Source organism: Tympanuchus pallidicinctus, unplaced genomic scaffold (genome assembly GCF_026119805.1).
Source record: "Tympanuchus pallidicinctus isolate F22 unplaced genomic scaffold, pur_lepc_1.0 scaffold12, whole genome shotgun sequence".
NCBI classification, from domain to species: Eukaryota; Metazoa; Chordata; class Aves; order Galliformes; family Phasianidae; genus Tympanuchus; species Tympanuchus pallidicinctus.
In genome coordinates this window covers 16,442,826-16,459,442 of record NW_026294637.1, presented here as the reverse complement: position 1 = coordinate 16,459,442, position 16,617 = coordinate 16,442,826, and the positions used below count along the sequence as shown (strand labels likewise).

At 42.3% G+C, this 16,617-nt stretch overlaps 1 protein-coding gene and 1 long non-coding RNA gene across 3 annotated transcripts in view; one reads left to right on the top strand and one right to left on the bottom strand.

Annotated features, from left to right (window-relative positions):
• Window positions 1-4,901, top strand: part of DAPK2 (death associated protein kinase 2) — a 44,543-nt gene extending 39,642 nt beyond the window's left edge. Inside the window, exons 10-13 of one of the 2 annotated variants that reach the window (XR_008203658.1) lie at window positions 1,972-2,061; window positions 2,230-2,310; window positions 2,769-4,424; window positions 4,545-4,901. Coding sequence is in view for 1 of the 2 variants with exons in the window: in XM_052671573.1 (XP_052527533.1) it covers window positions 1,972-2,061; window positions 2,230-2,310; window positions 2,769-2,849 (252 nt within the window). In the remaining variant the exon portion in view is untranslated. Of the gene's footprint in view, window positions 1-1,971; window positions 2,062-2,229; window positions 2,311-2,768 lie in introns of both variants that reach the window. The other variant, XM_052671573.1, reaches the window with a different exon arrangement.
• A 3,254-nt stretch (window positions 4,902-8,155) lies between these two features.
• On the bottom strand, window positions 8,156-12,986 carry LOC128075372 (uncharacterized). The gene is made up of 2 exons (XR_008203803.1): window positions 10,797-12,986; window positions 8,156-10,713 (listed from the first exon to the last, which is right to left on the bottom strand). It is a non-coding gene; the product is annotated as an uncharacterized LOC128075372 (long non-coding RNA).
• Between the last annotated feature and the right edge of the window lie 3,631 nt (window positions 12,987-16,617).

Sequence of the window (16,617 nt, the reverse complement as noted above, 5' to 3'; positions counted from 1 at the left end):
AGGTTTTGTTGTACCATGTTAGCTATTTGCAGCACGGGGAAATGCACTCAGTGCTTATGTGTCCCTGTGGTGGGGGGACACCCAGGAGTGGTGTGTACATCTAAATGGGAAAGGAGCCTAGCTGATCACTTGGCTGTGACTTGCACAAATGTTATACCCATAGTGTCTGAGGAGAAAAGTGAATTTGTTGGCTCATGAACACTGCTTCGCTGGAAAATCCTGTGGTCCTTTTTCCACTCTCCTTTGGCACTCCTTCTCTTTCAGCTGTCTGCCTTGATTGCATTCTAGCCCAGTTCAGTGTAAGTATTTCTGGATTGTCTGCTCCCTACGTAAGCAAATCAGATCTGCTGAAATGGTGGTGACTATCTAGGCTCCATAACAGCTGAAGAGCTGTCTTCCATCCTCTTTTCTTTTACCGAATCTAGTACTGAACTTTGTTTTTGTTATTCCCAAATACAATTGTCTGGTCTGTGCATACATTGATGTGGTTTTGGATTTCAAAGATACTTCATTTTTAGCATCTGCAGAACATCTGTTAACACCAGGGTGACATCCCAAAATATTGGACACATCTGAATTCTTGTGTGTATGAATTTTTAATTGCTTTCCTCCTCTTCTCCTCCCCCTTGCCATGTAACCAGGTATTGCAGTTTTCTCCTCATGCATTTACTGCTGTGGTGCCAGGGACTTGTGCTCTCATATTCTGAGGATGGTAAAAGGACAAAGACTAGCATGTCTTCAGATATGCTGGAGTGTGTGTACTAGTAACTAATAGTAAATGACAGCTCAGCTTTTTATATTTTCAGCAAAACATCTTGGAATGAGATTGATGGAAGGGATTGGAGCTGACAGAGAGCTGGGATTGTTTGGTATCAGCAGGAGGCCTGGGGAGTGCTTATCAATCTGCATAAATACCTGGTGGGAGAGAGAAAAGAGACTGAGCCAGGCTTTCTCTGGCGCTATCCAGTGACAGGACAAAGGGCACAAACTGAAATAAGGAAATTCTGTGTAAATACTGAAAAATTAAACAAATTTGTTTACAGTAAGAGAAATGAGACACTGGAATATGTTGCCCAGATGTGGGCTGTGAGTCCCCATCTTTTGACACCAGAGTGAGACGTGGTTCAGGGCAAGCATCATCTGAGAAAGAGGCTCTAGAATAAAATGAAATATCCAACACTGGACGTTAGGAGAAGGCCTAATATATCTTTGGACAGTGTTCTTGTAAGGGGGCAAGTGTGAAAATTCTGAAAGCAGCATGGGACACAACACTGTGGTGGTGCTGGGTTTAGTTCCACCACCCCTGAGAAAGCGCTGGGCAGCAGTGCTGTCCTTGTGCTCATGGTAGCTCCACCTCCTTTCCACTAGGCACCTTGTAGAGCCTTTTTATTGCTCTCCCAGTGCCTTTCTGAATGATGCGAATAAAGGCTAGCAGAAGTGAGCTCCAGTCAGAAGAAATCAAGGTGTTGCAGTGAGATGCGCTTCAGTGGCTTTGCAAAGTGAAAGCATTGCCTTAGCATCCTCCAGTCATTGTAGTTATCTCCCTCTTCTGCTTCGCTGTCATGCATTCTGTCCTTGGGCTTCTAAGGCTGTTCCAGGCTTTTTACTTGTTTTTCTGGGGATCGTAATGAAGCAGCAGGCAGAAGTGGAGGCTGAAGCAAAGCCTGTGCCCTGCACTGCACCCTTTGTGCCAGGCTGAGGGGTTAGAAGTGAGCACAGCACTCAGGGCAGCTGCAGACTGCTGACTGTGAAGTTTTAGGGTTTTGTTTGAAATCAAGGCTATAGATCCCTTGACTGGACAGGGGTGGACAGGGTGGGATCAGTGATTTAGTTTTTTCTTCTGCTTACACCTGTACGAATCCACAGCTTTCCCAACATTATTTTCAGCCAGCTTTAAGGAGTGAGGAGAATCTTAGCATTTCATGTATCAAAGGGAGCCACACAATAAAATTGCCATCTCTTATCTTCCAGCCACTGGACAAGCAGCAAGCTTTGGTACGGCGAGAATCTGTTGTTAACATGCAAAACTTCAAAAGGCAGTATGCCAGAAGGCGGTGGAAGGTATGGCAAGCAGCTTCTCATCCTGCTTGTGTTGGGCTGATGGGTATCTGCAGGCAAGGCAAAGGTTATACATGTAAGATTGTAAGATGCCTTAGACAAACAAAATGTATTTTGATGTGTCTGTATTGTTGTTTTCATATTCTCATTCTTCCTTCTATTTACTTACAGCTTTCTTACAGCATTGTCTCCTTGTGCAACCACTTATCTCGTTCGCTGGTGAAAAAGGCCCTAATTCAGGATGAATGTTTGGTAGGTACATTCTTCAAAGGGGAAGAAAATGCAATTTTACTGTGGATTGAAATTTGCAAGACATCAGTGGTTTGGGGTGGGAAACCAGGCATCCTTTGTGTGCTGTTAATGCTACTGTAAGTTGTGTTATGCTGAGAAAGGAGAAACAGTGACTGCAAACCTTATAGGTGCTAGCCATGTTTATTTTACATAAAGGCAGCATAGGGGCTGCACGTTATTTGGATATGACAGCAGTGACTGTCCTGTCCAACTGAGAAATGAGCAGGTGTGGAGAAAGTCTGCACAGCCCTCATGACCAGCTCTGTGATGGGGGACCCTTCAGTGAGCATAACCTGCAATGAAACTCTGCTGGTTTTAGTACATCTGCTTTTCTCTATAAATGATACTGATTATATCAGACTACTTAGCAGCATGGTATCTCATTTATTGACTGGAATAACATGGCCTTTTTATTTCAGAGAAACGGTGAAAGTGAAAGTGACAGTGAGGATCTACTGCAAAGAGAAGCTGCTCATCAGAGGAAAAGCAGCATATCCTAGTGTAATGAGAATCCCACAGGCAAGAAACAGAGGGAACTTTCATCCGTGCTGAAAAAAGCAGCTCTGACAGCAGCCCTTGCCTTACTGTCTGGATCCTTGGAATGATGCTTCTTACTTCTGAAATGACAACAGCAGCTGGATAATGTTATTAATTCTTCTGAGCATTTTAGAAAATTGATGATCCAGATTTCCAGGGAAGTGGAAAGGCTCTACTGGAGTGCTTTTATATTTTGAGCTTTTTGTTGATATTTCAGTCTTTCTGATATCAACTTTACTCAGGATGCGGGCTTTCTACTTGATGTACTTTTACTGCAGAATCATTCACATTCCGCACAGTGATTGAACCTGTGTGTATTATTTCAGTCAGGGAAATTGTGATCGAGTCTTAAAGAATTTTCTTATGATTTTTGTATTTGTCAGTAGCATCAATATTTGATAGCAGGTATGGCAGGTATTGATTGCTGTGGGCAGTACTCGCTCTGCTGTTGCTGTCGTTGAAGAGAGAACCATAGTGCCACTGCACTCCATAGCTTTGCCTTCGCAACCTGGCAGCCAGCAGTTCTCCATTCCAATAAGAATTGTTCTGTAGCCACCACCTGGCTGATTGAAAGAGGACTGACACAGCTGCCATGGATAATGAGCACAGCCAAAAAAACCCCAGAAACTATTGGCTGGAGGTTGTTGTGCACCAAGAGCGATGGTGGGATGCTTTACCAAAACAGGGCTCTGAGAAAAGCCCTAAGGAATGGCCAAAATAGTCTTTATTAGACTTTTTTATTATTTTAATTTGTTAGCAAATTGGAGATTCATTAACACCTAGTTACATAGGTGTCGTTTACACATAACCCAAACTGTGCATGTTTGGGTTTTATTCAAAGGGTTTGTATTGAAAATTGTGAAGAAGCACTTTAATTTAGCTCCTTTCTGCTAGTAAGTTGCATCATTTTATCTACGTTAGTTTATATCGAATATGCTAGTATTATTCAGTTGGTACAAAAAAATGCACTGATGAGGCTATTTTTTTGTTGGAATATACTAGTTGGTAAAAATTATTTACTTTACCTTTAATGTGTAAACTAAAAATTGCAAAACAAGCTTTCTAGAAAAAGCCATAGATTGATAGGGAAACCAATTTTGTTTTGTTTTATGGTGGTCTAAGATTTAAACATCCAGGTTCAAGTCTTAGAGCTGAAGGTGGAAGCCAGTGTTGAAAACATGCATTAGGTTAATTTTGCCTGTCTTCCAGTTTTTTAAGAAGGAAAATTATGCTACTTGTATTTATATTTTTGTATACTTGCTTAGGTAGAGGCTGAAATGCAGTTGACAAGAAAGTGCTTCTGTGAAAGGACGGAAATGTGCAAGAATTGCAGAAGAGAGGAGGAAGGTAGGATCTGAGGGAAGAATAGTAATGTAAATAGAAGGAAGTAGAGAAGGGGCAAAAGCAGTGGGAAGGAAACAGGTAAAGGAGGAAGTGTGCAGGGAATTGGTGTGCAGGGAGGTGTGAACTGGGATTGAGAAGGTTGAAGAAGGGAAAGAGAAAGTAGGTAGAGGAATTTTGGTATTTTTGTTTGATTGGTATTTGTTTGTTTTCCTCATCTCCAATGAAGATGAGGTCATTTTGGTGAAAAAAGGGAGTGTTAGGTGTGTGCAGCTCCAGAATCTTTGGCTGTCTTTTTTTCTTTTTTTCCCCAGTAGTTTTGGTTGTTCTAATGATCCGTACCTCACTGTAGGCAGCTGGATGCTAGAAGTTTCAGATGGATCATCAGCCAGCCTGACATTTTTATGAACTCTATTTTTAATTGAGTGCTGTGGCAATTTAACACCAGTTGAAGACCAGTTCTATTGCTGCTACCATGTTTTTTCTTCCCCTTCTCTTACCAAATCTGAGTGGCTCTTTGCACCTCAGCTGTTAGTGACTGTAACCTCCTGTTAGTGACTGTACTATCACTTTGTCAAACTGGGGTTATCTCAGTAGTCCTCTCCACCAACCCATACCCCAGATTAAGCATTAAAAAAAGCATTAAACAAACAAGGAGTATCATAGGACATCAAGCAGTTGTATGTCTGTTGTTTTCTGTTTTTCATTTCCTTCCAAATTAATTCTCTTTGATCAACTTAGCTTTGAGACATTTTTCAGTGAAGTCAACACATTGCAGCATGACCTGGTTTGTTGGCAGCCACTCCTGTCCTGTTTCAGCATCAGCATGGCTGTGCAGAGTGCTGGGTTTGGATTATGCACCAACATTAACTGTGGGACAGTGTTCCTACCATTTTTTATATGTTTTCTTGCTTTCAACACACTTCTACAATGCTAAATGATGTTTTAAGTATGCTAATGATTTTTTTTTTTTAAATTTAGGTCACTCGTTTGTTTCAGTGTTTTGGAAATCTGGTCTTGTGTTCATTTCTGTGAAGCACTTGGTGATATGTTCTTGAAATTACTCTGAGCTGCCTGTATTGTTCGCAGAGCTTTCAGAGTTCCAGAACTCTTTATGCCTTCTGAAATCCTGGCCTGATCAGGGGGCTGGAGCACCTCCCCTATGAGGACAGGCTGAGGGAGTTGGGCTTGTTCAGCCTGGAGAAGAGAAGGCTGCGGGGCGACCTCATTGCAGCCTATCAATACCTGAAGGGAACCTACAGCCAGGAGGGGAGTAAACTCTTCAGAAGGGCTGACAACAGCAGGACTAGGGGAAATGGATCCAAGTTGAAGGAGGAAAGATTTAGGTTGGATGTTAGGGGGAAGTTCTTCACAAGGAGAGTAGTTAGGCCCTGGAACGGGCTGCCCAGGGAGGTGGTGGATGCCCCGTCCTTGGCCGTGTTCAAGGCCAGGTTGGACGGGCTCCTGGGCAACCTGATCTGAATGTGTGTGTTTGGTGGCCCTGCTAGGCAGGGGGGTTGGATCTACATGATCCTTGAGGTCCCTTCCAACCCAGGTGATTCTGTGATTCTGTGATCCCTTTTTCTGTTGAGGTAACTGGACACGGATTGCCAGACATAAAATTCTTTTGCACTATGAACCAATATCACAGGGACTGGTTGAAGCATCTGTTAGGCTTCCATGTAGTATGTTGTATTTTAGCAGACTGAGAAGAACAAGCTTCTACATCAGTGGAGCAGTTCCAACGTTTAAACCTTGGTTTTCATAAATTACATGTGGTCTAGTTAAATGTTTTACATGCTCTCCCTGACATCGTGTGATTTTGGAATGAAACAAGCTCTATACTTGTTATATTTATACTTCACTTTTTTTGTGTTGTTTTTTGTAATTGTGACAATTGTACTTGTTGTAATTTGAGCTTAACTTGTTTATGTCATTCATTGTCCTGGAGGAATTGTGAACAAATTTTCATTATGTTATTCACTTAGCTTTTGGTATATGTATTTAAAAAATAGGAGCAGAAAAGAAAAAATGTTCTTCAATGCATGCAAAGCACTGCAGTAAGGTGTTGCGAGGGAGCAGCAATGGGAAAAGCTGTTCTGGTGTCGGAAGGGAATCTTTCCCAAACAAAATGATAACATGTTCAGTGAGGGGCTGCCCAGTTCACCTGCTGGCTTCCCCTCGCTGCACCACTGCATTCCCTGGGTTATGGAAAACCAAATAAACTCAGAGCCAGAGGTCTTTTTCAGAATTCCCCGTGTTTCACAGCATTTTCAGGTTACAAATGGGAGACTGTGGGTTGCACGGCCCTGAGGGGATTGGCCTGGCCAGGCCATGCCCTCACACCTGTTCCCTCAGATGGAAGGGGCTCTCACAGGGGGTCCTGCCTGATTCGCATCAACAGCTGTTTGCATAAACACACTGCTCCTGTCACGTCTGTATGTGGGCTGGGAATGCTGCTTAAACATGGGCACGTGGCAGCAAGTACATCTCTGACAGCATTCTGTGGAGAGCGCTGCTAAATGCTTGAGAACGCAGAGGGTTTTTTGTTTTCTGTCTCTCAGCTTTCCATGTGATCGTTGTGACTTGGCTGATGTTCTCTGTGTTTTTCATTTCAACACTCCTCTTTGCATAAAGCTCAGAATCTGTGCAAGGCAGCAGCATACCCTGCAGCGAGGAGCTGAGCCTGACGGGGCTGAGGAGGTGAGTAGAGCCAGCTGGGGGTGGCTGTGGGGCTGATGAGGTGAGTAGAGCCAGCTGGGGGTGGCCGAACCAGTGCTCATGGGATGGCTGCAGCTGTGTCCCAGGAGCCAGCTAGGCTAGGAGGCAGAGGCTGTGTCCATAAGCAGAGTTGTGAGGAGCTGGAGGCGCAAAGAGCTATGGAGGCTTCAGAAGGGTAAGGGTTTGTGGCTCTTGTGAGAATGAGCAGCTTTGGTGGGAAAAGGGGGGTTGGAGGAAGGGCCTGGGGGAGGCTGGATGGGATGGAGAGTGAGCTCTGGCTCTGAGATGAGATGGAGAAGTGGGAGAGCTGCCTGACTCTGGGTTTTTTCTCAGTGTGAGTTCTGGATTAGTTTGCTGTTAGTGCTGGTGATGAGGCTATTGCTGAGCGTTGGTTTTATATAGCAGTTTGTCACAGTGTGTGACTATCAGTCTCAGAGGTGTAACATTTTCCTGTCATACACAGAACTGTGCTCAGTCACAGGGTGGGAAGCATCTAGTCAGGAAAATTAGATAATACTGTGTCATGTCAATAGTTCCAAAAATGCTTCCTCACTTCCCACCCAGCAATAAGCTGCATAAACTACGTTGGATGTTTTGTTAAAAATGAGTGATTGAGGTATCCTCTAATGGTGTACATTTAAATTGTGATGATATGGTAAATAATTGGGGGTGGGGGAAAGCTTGTAAGTAATTCTGGTACTTTAAAAAATGTTCTTGCTCTCTATCTGCCAAAAATGTGCTGTAATGTATTGGTATGGAATCTGAATTTCATTAGATTGCTTCCAAACATGGGAAGGTCTTTCTAAGGTCTTTCTAAAGTCTAAGATATTTAGCTTAAAGCCTCTCATTCAGTTGACAAAGGATGGAAAATACTGGGTCTAAATTAAGTTTAGACCCAGTTACACAATTCAAATGGCAGAAAGCAACATAAGGATGCAGTTTGGGTCATAGCACTAAGCCTAAGTCTGTCCTCAGGTCCTGACAGACCTTGTAAAGCTGCAGCAGGGAAAAGTGAGTTCTCCAATGTTTGCAACAAGTCCAGTCTTATTTTGAAGTGGGATTGACTCTAAGCTCTTGAAAATGAAACACCTGGAAAGGTACGGTGCAGGCAGATGTGTGGTTGTAGTGGTCTTTATCTGACTGAACTAATGCAGCTTGTCTGTGTGTTGTGTGATGCTGAAAGAGAGGTATCACACAAAAGGACATCTGATTTTTCTGGGGTTTAATTACATTTTAAATGGGATTGTGGTGAATGAAATGATTGATCAGTGAGCTGGGCAGGCTGTATGAACTGCCTTAGGTCTTTAGTTTATGCCCTATTACAATATTTGAGAAAATAATTTTCTTGTCTAAAGTATTCTGGCATTATTTACGTTGAGATAAGAATAATAATTCTCGTGGAGCTATGAGCACTTTGGCTTTTGCCATAGTTGATAAATACAGCTTTATTCAGACCACACTGTGAACAACCTGCCTGCTCCTCCAGGAGAGGATGGGAGCTCTGTGCTGCACAGACGTGTCACAGCCACGTGCTGTGAGGTTGAGCCAGGCCTGCCCTCCAGCTGCTGCTCTCTGGAGCGCTGGGTGCTTCTCTCTCTGCAGTTTCTTTTCCTGCTCCAGCTGATACCTGCATCACAGAACTGGTTTCCTGAGTCTTGATGGTTTCAAGCAATTGTGACCTTTTGTTTCTTTAAAAGCGGAAGCCGTTTGGCTTGTTGTGACAGGCACTCTAAACACATAAGCATTTTAAGCTGTAACACATAAACTGTTCTTGTGTGGCAGCCAGAGTCCTCATCTTTTCCAATGGAAAGCCCCAGTCGTGGGATAGGAGATCAACACATGCTCTCTTTGGTCCAGGGAACCTGTAAGTCCTGCTCACACCATACAAACACTACGCGGTGGTATCTGGAGGTATCTGCCTCAGTTTCCACATCCCCAAGTACCTTCCTGTGGAGCCAGCCGTGGGGTTAGGGCTTTTTCTAATGAGTGCTTGTGCAAGTGTGGCCAAGACCAGGGCCACGCTGCTAAAGGGTCTGTTCTCTTTAACCACACAGCTCTGTGCTGAGGAGGGTTTGTCTGTGCTGGAGCAGAGGAGAGAATGTCTGGAGATAAGGGAGTTTCCTTTCCTTCTTGCTTGCTGATTTTTGGTATGAAGAGTTAATGTAAAAGTAATCAGAGAGATTCAATGGCCAGCTGCTGCTGTGGTCACTGCACTTCAGTCTGAAGTCCCCTTAGGAAAGCGTTGTCAGCTGTAATCTTTTAATCTGTACTTTTCCTCTCTGTCTGGTAGCTGTGACCTTCTGCAAGTCACAGAGAATTCAAAGGATGGGGGTGGTGGTCATTTGTCATCCTTCTAAGAGTCATCCAGGAGCAACGACGAATTATGTAAACCCTTCTGTATTGTGATAAGAACGATTTGAAACCCTGGACAAGGTGCTCAAAAACAAGTGAGAAGTTTTTCCTTTTTTCTTTCTTCCTGCTTTCTTTGTGTGTGTGTTGTATGGAATCAAAAAGCACCTTCCAAAACAGGTGGCTGGTACTTGTTGGTGTCTCCTGGTTTAATCTAAAATGAGCTTAGTGAAGCTTTCCTGGAAAGCTGAGGGTACACAGGGCCCTAAATGACTGTGTATCAGTCTGATTCTGTTTCACTCCACTGCTCACGAGTAACACAGATGGTACCAGCTTGAGTAAATAGACCTCATATGGCTACACTTGCCATGCTTTGTGTTATACCTGCACTAAGATGATGTGATAGTGGATTATAAGGGGTACACGGATGTTTTCCCTGTTGGGCTTTAGCATCTTAATTTAATAATGATAAAGCAGAGCAGTAGGTAGCAATTTTCATTTTGTTTTTCAGAAGTGGGGAGAGGCATAGTGTTGAGAAATTGAATAATAAATATCACAGAAAGGTAGCTTAAAATGTTTAAGGGTTGGGCTTTCTTTTGGCTTCATATATCAGCATTTATCTCCATATACTTTTTAGGACTGTGGCATCCTAAATGGCAGCAGATCTGCTTTGATCATTTTCTTTTTTTTTTCCTTATACCAAGCCCAGTAAAACTACATTGCCTACAGAGTACTTCACAGCTCTCACTGATGGTGAGGTGCTAGTCGTAATGTGCTTGGTAACTTGTCCTGAAATTGGTGTCAGTGAATAAATGGACAGTTAAGGTGTACACCACAATCAGAAGTTGATTGCTGTCTTTGTGCAAAATGAGAATAAGTGCTCCCAGATTGGTATTCCCTCTTTGTCCTGATGGAGTTTTATAATCACACAGACTTCATGTTTTTAAAGGACTACATAAAAATCAAGGCAATGGGAAGCTGGTCTGTTACAGATCACCAAGCAGAATAAAGACAGTAGCCTCATTCAGCTTTATTACAAGGTTTTGTTATTAGAGTCTTCATATTTGTCCAATGCCATGTGTGCATTTGCATACATTTGAATAATCTTCTCCTGAAAGAAGACACAGCTTAATGCTCTTCTGGCTTGTTTGTGTGCTTGTGACCAACAAAGTGGTTTTAGTGTTTGTGTAATGTGCAGTATTAGGAAAAGCCCTTTCTATGAATTGCTTCTGAAGTTCAAAGCCAATATCGATAGGTGAGTTCCAGTTTTCTTGGCCTATCTGATCAAGAAGATTTTGTTTAGAATGTTTTTGAATTCTCCAAATAATTTTGTTTGCAATGGTCCCTAAGATAAGAAGCTTCTAATGTTCCAAGCTGCTCTTCTGCTTGGGAATCAGTGTGTGTATGTTGCTCGCTCTGAAGGAAGAAAATCAGATTAGCAGCGATTAGTCTCATGCTGTGTACGCACACATTTTTTCTTATGGTGAATGCTAAATTACCTATTTCTCAAGTGTGACATTGCACTGAAGCTCTGCATGGTCTGTGGGCACTACATCTTTTAAACATGCTCTAATTCTTCAGTAAAACTTCTCTGAAGAAATAGAAACTGTTTTGAAATGGAACAAGACAGATTTTCAGCATTCCCATGGGAAGCTTAGAATCAGATGAAGAGCCAGTTTCCCATTTTATATCAATGTCAGTGCTCGTTTAGTATCAACTTAAAACATTTTACTTGTTAACCAAGAGTAATTAAGAATATCTTGAAATGTTCTTTCCAACTTATTTCCCTGCCCTTCAGCACACTTGGTGTTTGTAGGGATGTTGTTTCACAAACTCCTCAGGGAAGCAGAGAACAAGAAATTATGGTGAATTTGTCCACATACACACACACACACACACACACACACACACAAAGCTTAAATTTGGAAGGAAAAAAAAATGAAATGGCAGAAGGTTAGCAAATGCTGTGTGCTCTCCAAATAAAAATGTTATTCAGCTGGTTTTTTTAATCAAGCTTGTATAATGTTTGGGTGCAATGGACTTACCCTGTACTTAATAGCACCGTACAGCTGCAGTCAGCCAAAGGAAAGCTTGTAAGTACATGAAGAAGTGGTGCTCTCTCCTCAGCTCTGTTTCTTTCTGATAACTGGTGGAACTGCTATGTGCCAGGTTGAATTGGTTCATTATTTAAACTCTTATGAACGTCGTGTGACACAACATTTACTTTTGCGTTTTGGTCAATAAAAATGTAAACAGGACTGTGATCTTAAGGGCAGTTGTTTCAGAGCATGCAACAATGACAAAATGTTAATGGTGATCTGCCCAGGTGCTAAAGATCAGCCGAATGTGGGTAGAAGTTAACAAAAACTTGCCTGGTCTCCCGGTGCCTTAGCTAGCTGCAGTATGGAGGAGTGTGCAACTCTGTCACGGCGTGCTATTTACAGTCCCATACTGTGCCTGTAACCATGGCATCTGAGCACCTTGTAGGCACGGGCACGTTTTGTAACAGCATGAAATGTCCTCTAAGGATTAGCAAGAAACCGCAACTTTTAGCACCTAAGTTCTCGCTCATAAAGAGGGAAAGATTGCATTCATGCTTTTTTTCAAGTACAGCCTTGTATTCTTGCTATTGACCTGCAACTTCAGGAGGAGTTAACTAAATGAGGAGATCTGGAGCTGTGGACTTGGTGCTCTTTGGCTGGGCAGGCTGGCTGCCTTCCCATCTCAGTAATTGCTTCTGGCATGGCAGAGCTGTGCCCTGCTGCTGCAGTGGGGTGCAGTGTTTTTCTTTTGCTTCCTGCCTTATATTGTCATTCAGTTGTTCTCCTGTGTCACGTTTGTATGAGAAGCTATTGGGATTATTTATGCTGGGGAAAAAAAAAAAAAAAAAGGAACCTGTATGCAGACAGGTTCAGAATTGATTGAAAAGCCTGACCTTGAGATCTCTGAAGTATATGATCCTGCATCCATTTCAGATGTTATTCTGAAAGACCCCTGGCTTGCGCTGCTCTGTTTCTCCACTTGGAATCCCCAGACTTCGGTGCAAAGCCAGAAGATCCCTCCCTAGGTCCTGTTCCAAGGGCTCTGTGCTCTCCATTGCTGAAGGCTGAAGTCTGCCTCAGCTCGGGCGGCTGATCTGGGCTGTGTGAGAGCAATAATACTTGTAGGTTGAAGCATGCATTACAGGGTGCTTCCTCTTTTCCCAGGTTGCCGTAACATCTGTAGCTTAACTTCTGCTTTTGGTTGGGCTTGGTGTGGGTGGTCACTGCCTCCTCTCAGACTGGTCCATGTTACAGTTCTGAGTGCTACATGTCTCCTTTTAGCCTTGTTCTATGAAATCCTGGAGGCAGGGTCACTGACAGAAGTGCTTCTTCAGGCCGCGATCTCATTCCAAACTGCAGCCTCCCCCGGTTAATGCTCTGAAGTTGCAGGCAGGTATTTCTGTGAGGCAGTAATCCTGCAACTTGTTTCTGCAGTGGCAGTGCTCCTGGCATTGAGCAGCAGTAGCAATGTGAGAAGCGTCTCTTGAGCAGAATTGTTGGTGAGAGCATTTTCAATCTCCCAGATTGTCTTCCTGCAAAACTGCTGCAACAAATGTGATTCTGAAGCACCTTCCTGTAGGGCTGGTTCCTAATTTTCACAGTAGCATGTCAGCTTCCTTGCGAGGACACCCTGCAGTGAAGCATGCAGATTGCTTCAGCTTAGTTGTTTCATGACCACTGTGTCCTTTCGAAGCTGCAACCAAGATAAGTGCTTTTTTTTTTTTTTTCTTAAAGTCATGAGCATTTAAAGTTATCCTTCCAGTGTCATGTGAGCAATGTTATTACATTTATATTGTTTTATTTAACTGCTATGTGAAGGGTGATGACTTGAATTCCTTCAGTTCTCAGGGTGTGTTCCTTAAGACAACTGTTTTCTAGAAAATGGGTATCAGTGCATTTCATGCATTTCCTCCTCAGTGACAGCCTGCAGTGCCAGCAGTGAGATGCCTTTTGTCATTGCCATGTCACCCTGCTTATACTTAGAGCACTGGCACTTGCTGGTACGCTTTATTCCATTCTTTGGACTTTGACCCTATCACCTATTATATGCTGCGCAACCTCACTCTGAAATATGAATATTTTCCATCATTTGTGTTTCATTCCAGGCTGCATTATTATGTGCTGTAAGACAGACATCCCATCTCGTAGAAATGGTTTGCTTCTTCCTTGCAGTCCAGGTTTAACTCTGTCAGTATTTTTCAGTAGTCACTAAGGTAGCATGTGTTTCATCATGATCTTCCTTCTTTTTCTATACTGTGGCCTAACAGAACAGTTTCTCAGTGCTGCTAAGCTGTGCCTATTGAACCCTTCTCAAATTTTACAGTACGTTATGTCCTTTTTTTTTTCTACTTACCTGTGTTGCATATTCATGAAAAAAAAAAAAATTATCAATGCATTTTCCTAATGTTGACCATTGCATCCACATCTGGTGCTGCTGTATTTCCTCTTGCTGTATTTTTGTCTTACAGTGCTGGCACATCTATCCTGTTGTGTCCTTGGTGGTGTATTTGTTTTACTGGGCATCTGTTTATCTTTACTAGTGACCATGAAGGTTTGTATTTATTTTTGGAGCACGTTCACTATCCCCTAAATCCTAGTGTTCCTTTCCCCAGATCAAAGCTTATTGGGTCAACTTCTGTCTTTTTACTTTTCTTTTCTTACCTGCTTGGAATCCATCCTTCTGTAGGCATTTGTGGTGGCGGGAAAAAGAAAGAACAAACAAGGTTGTACATTCAATTCCAGCCGTGCTACCTGTTTATCCACTGTTCTTATAGCAATGTGATATTTTATAGTTAGCTACAAGTACTGGTCTGGATATATTTTTCTACCTACGCAAAGTGTTTGTCTAATCCTGCATTTTGAATAAATATGCATTTGAAAGCAAGCAGGTATATCTATGGGCCTCAGGTCAGTGGCTATAACTGTTTAACACTTGTTTTTGTGGCACTTCTGATTTCCAGCTGCTGAGCAGACAGTTGTCGCACATTGTGTATGAGAGCAATAGTTTTTGCTTCTGGTGGCTGTCAACAGCCAAATTGAAGTCAGTGGAATTGCAAATACAGAATAAGCTAAATAAGATTTCCACAAGCTGACTAATATTCTTTCATATATGCCTTGATCTCAGCATCCCACCTCAGATCACAGAGCAGGACTAGAGAAGATGGCCGGTATGCCGCATGTCTGGATGTACAGCTCTGTGACAGCAGACTGCGAACTTATGGGGTTCTTCAGCTGGAAGAGATAAATGACCTAGTGAATTTGGACTTTCACTCAAAAAAACGCTCCTTTTGAAACGTTTCTCTTGGTGCTTCTTTCCCCCTTTCAGTATTTCCTTTTTTTGTCACTGGCTGGTTATTTAAATGGTGGAGGACGAATACCATCAATCAGTACTCCACTGTTGTCTTTGATTTATCTGCTTTGCACTAGGCACTTCTCAGTAATAATTTCCGTGATGGCTTATTTGCAATATGAACAGGGCTCTACCTTAAAAATGAAGGTGTATCTTTAATAAAACGAAGCAATTTAATGTTGGAAGCTTTTATAAGGAGCACAAGCAAAACTACTGACTTGCAACATATTCTGAACAAATTAAATTGCGCTGTCAGCTACTTCGTTTGGAAGGAATAAAGGAAAAGGTAATTTTGAGTATTATCCACATTACTGAGCAGGTTGGCTGTAGCTGGAAGCCATAGATTCTCCCATGCTCTTTGCCTGAGTTATTTTTCTTTTTCCTCTTCTGTTGTCTGTAGTTGACAACACGAGTTATGAGAGGCGTATGAGAAGCTAGGTCAAAATCAGCGTCTCCTGCTGCTAAACTGGGAGAGTTTTCATAATAATAAGTACTGTGCTGATTAGTTCTAAAAACAACAACAACAAAAAACCTGCCCTATCTAATTATAGCACCAAAAGTTCTACATTTGGGGTAGCTCATTAGGACAGGAGACAACATGCTATGGTCACTGATTAACAGTGAAGGATATTAGACAGTATTATTTATCTTTCTGAAGAGCTCATTTATATCTTGGGCAGTTGGTCAGCAATGGATCTTCTTTAAAAGTCCAGGAGTTAATGTCTCTGATAACATTCCCTTACTGAAGCTGGGAGAGTGCTACATAGTACAAAGTGGATTCTCAGGTATTTTGGGAAATCTGGTACTTCAATAATGTCAAACTAATCCAGCCCATGGGAATTACAGACTGTTCTTTGTTTGGCATTGAATAATTGAGAATTCATGTGGTTTGCCTAACGTTCGTTTAAGCTGTTTTAGGAAAAGGGATATGAAAAACGAGTTAAAAAAAGCAAGGTATCCAGAGAACTAAAAGAAGAGAAGCTTTTGATGACTGTCTTTTTGGACTGGGAGCAGTGTGGTGTTGTGTGTGTACCTCAAAGTAATGGTAGTCAGCGCTCTCCAGTAGGTGGCAGAGATCACAACTCTTGTTGAGTTTGGTGCCAACGATTGTCTTGTGGTACAATTTCAGATTTGTTCTCGTGTTTGGGATTTGGGGAATGTTTTTGTTATTTGTAATAACTTCTCTTAAGTCACTGATCAAAACTGCAGTTCCAACCTGCTCCTAGTCTGAATATAAATGGTACAACGTCTGGTACTGATGTCATACCAATTTCCTCGAGGGGGAGGGCTTGAAAATACTGAACCATTCCTACAGGTTATACAGCTGAAGGGGAACTTTAGAATACTATTTCGAACTGTTGGAACGTTGTAGGAGCTGCTGCTTGAAGACTGGCATTTATTTCCTAGGGAAATGTCACATTACAAAACAGTATACTGAAAGTTCCTTCAACCTGTTTTCCTAGAAGAGTTCTGTTTTTCACTGAGTTCCTTGTATTTTAATTGTATTTCAAATAATTTTACAGCACCTGTTTGTTTTTTTTTCATCTTTTTCCTTGTGGAATCTGTACATTCCTTCACTTTTATTATATTTTATAGCAACATTTAAAACCAAACATTGTACAAAATTAAGATCCTCTCCTACCTGTGTTCAGTTTACGTTGAATCAGACATTCCAACACAGCTGCATTCTTCAGATGGAAGCTGTTGGCCATCTGTACGCTGTTTCAGCTGTTGGTGAGATCTGGTGGAAGGGGACTGGCTCTGGAAATGAAACTGCCGTTGTGATTTTAAGATGCTGAATCCCATCGGTGCTGTCTCTGAGATGAAGTAGGGAAACCTGAGAGTGCCTCCAGAAATAAGCAGCTTGTTTCTGTGAATCGACAGAAAAAGTGACACAAGAAATAGTTCCTGCTGGACTTTACATACTGT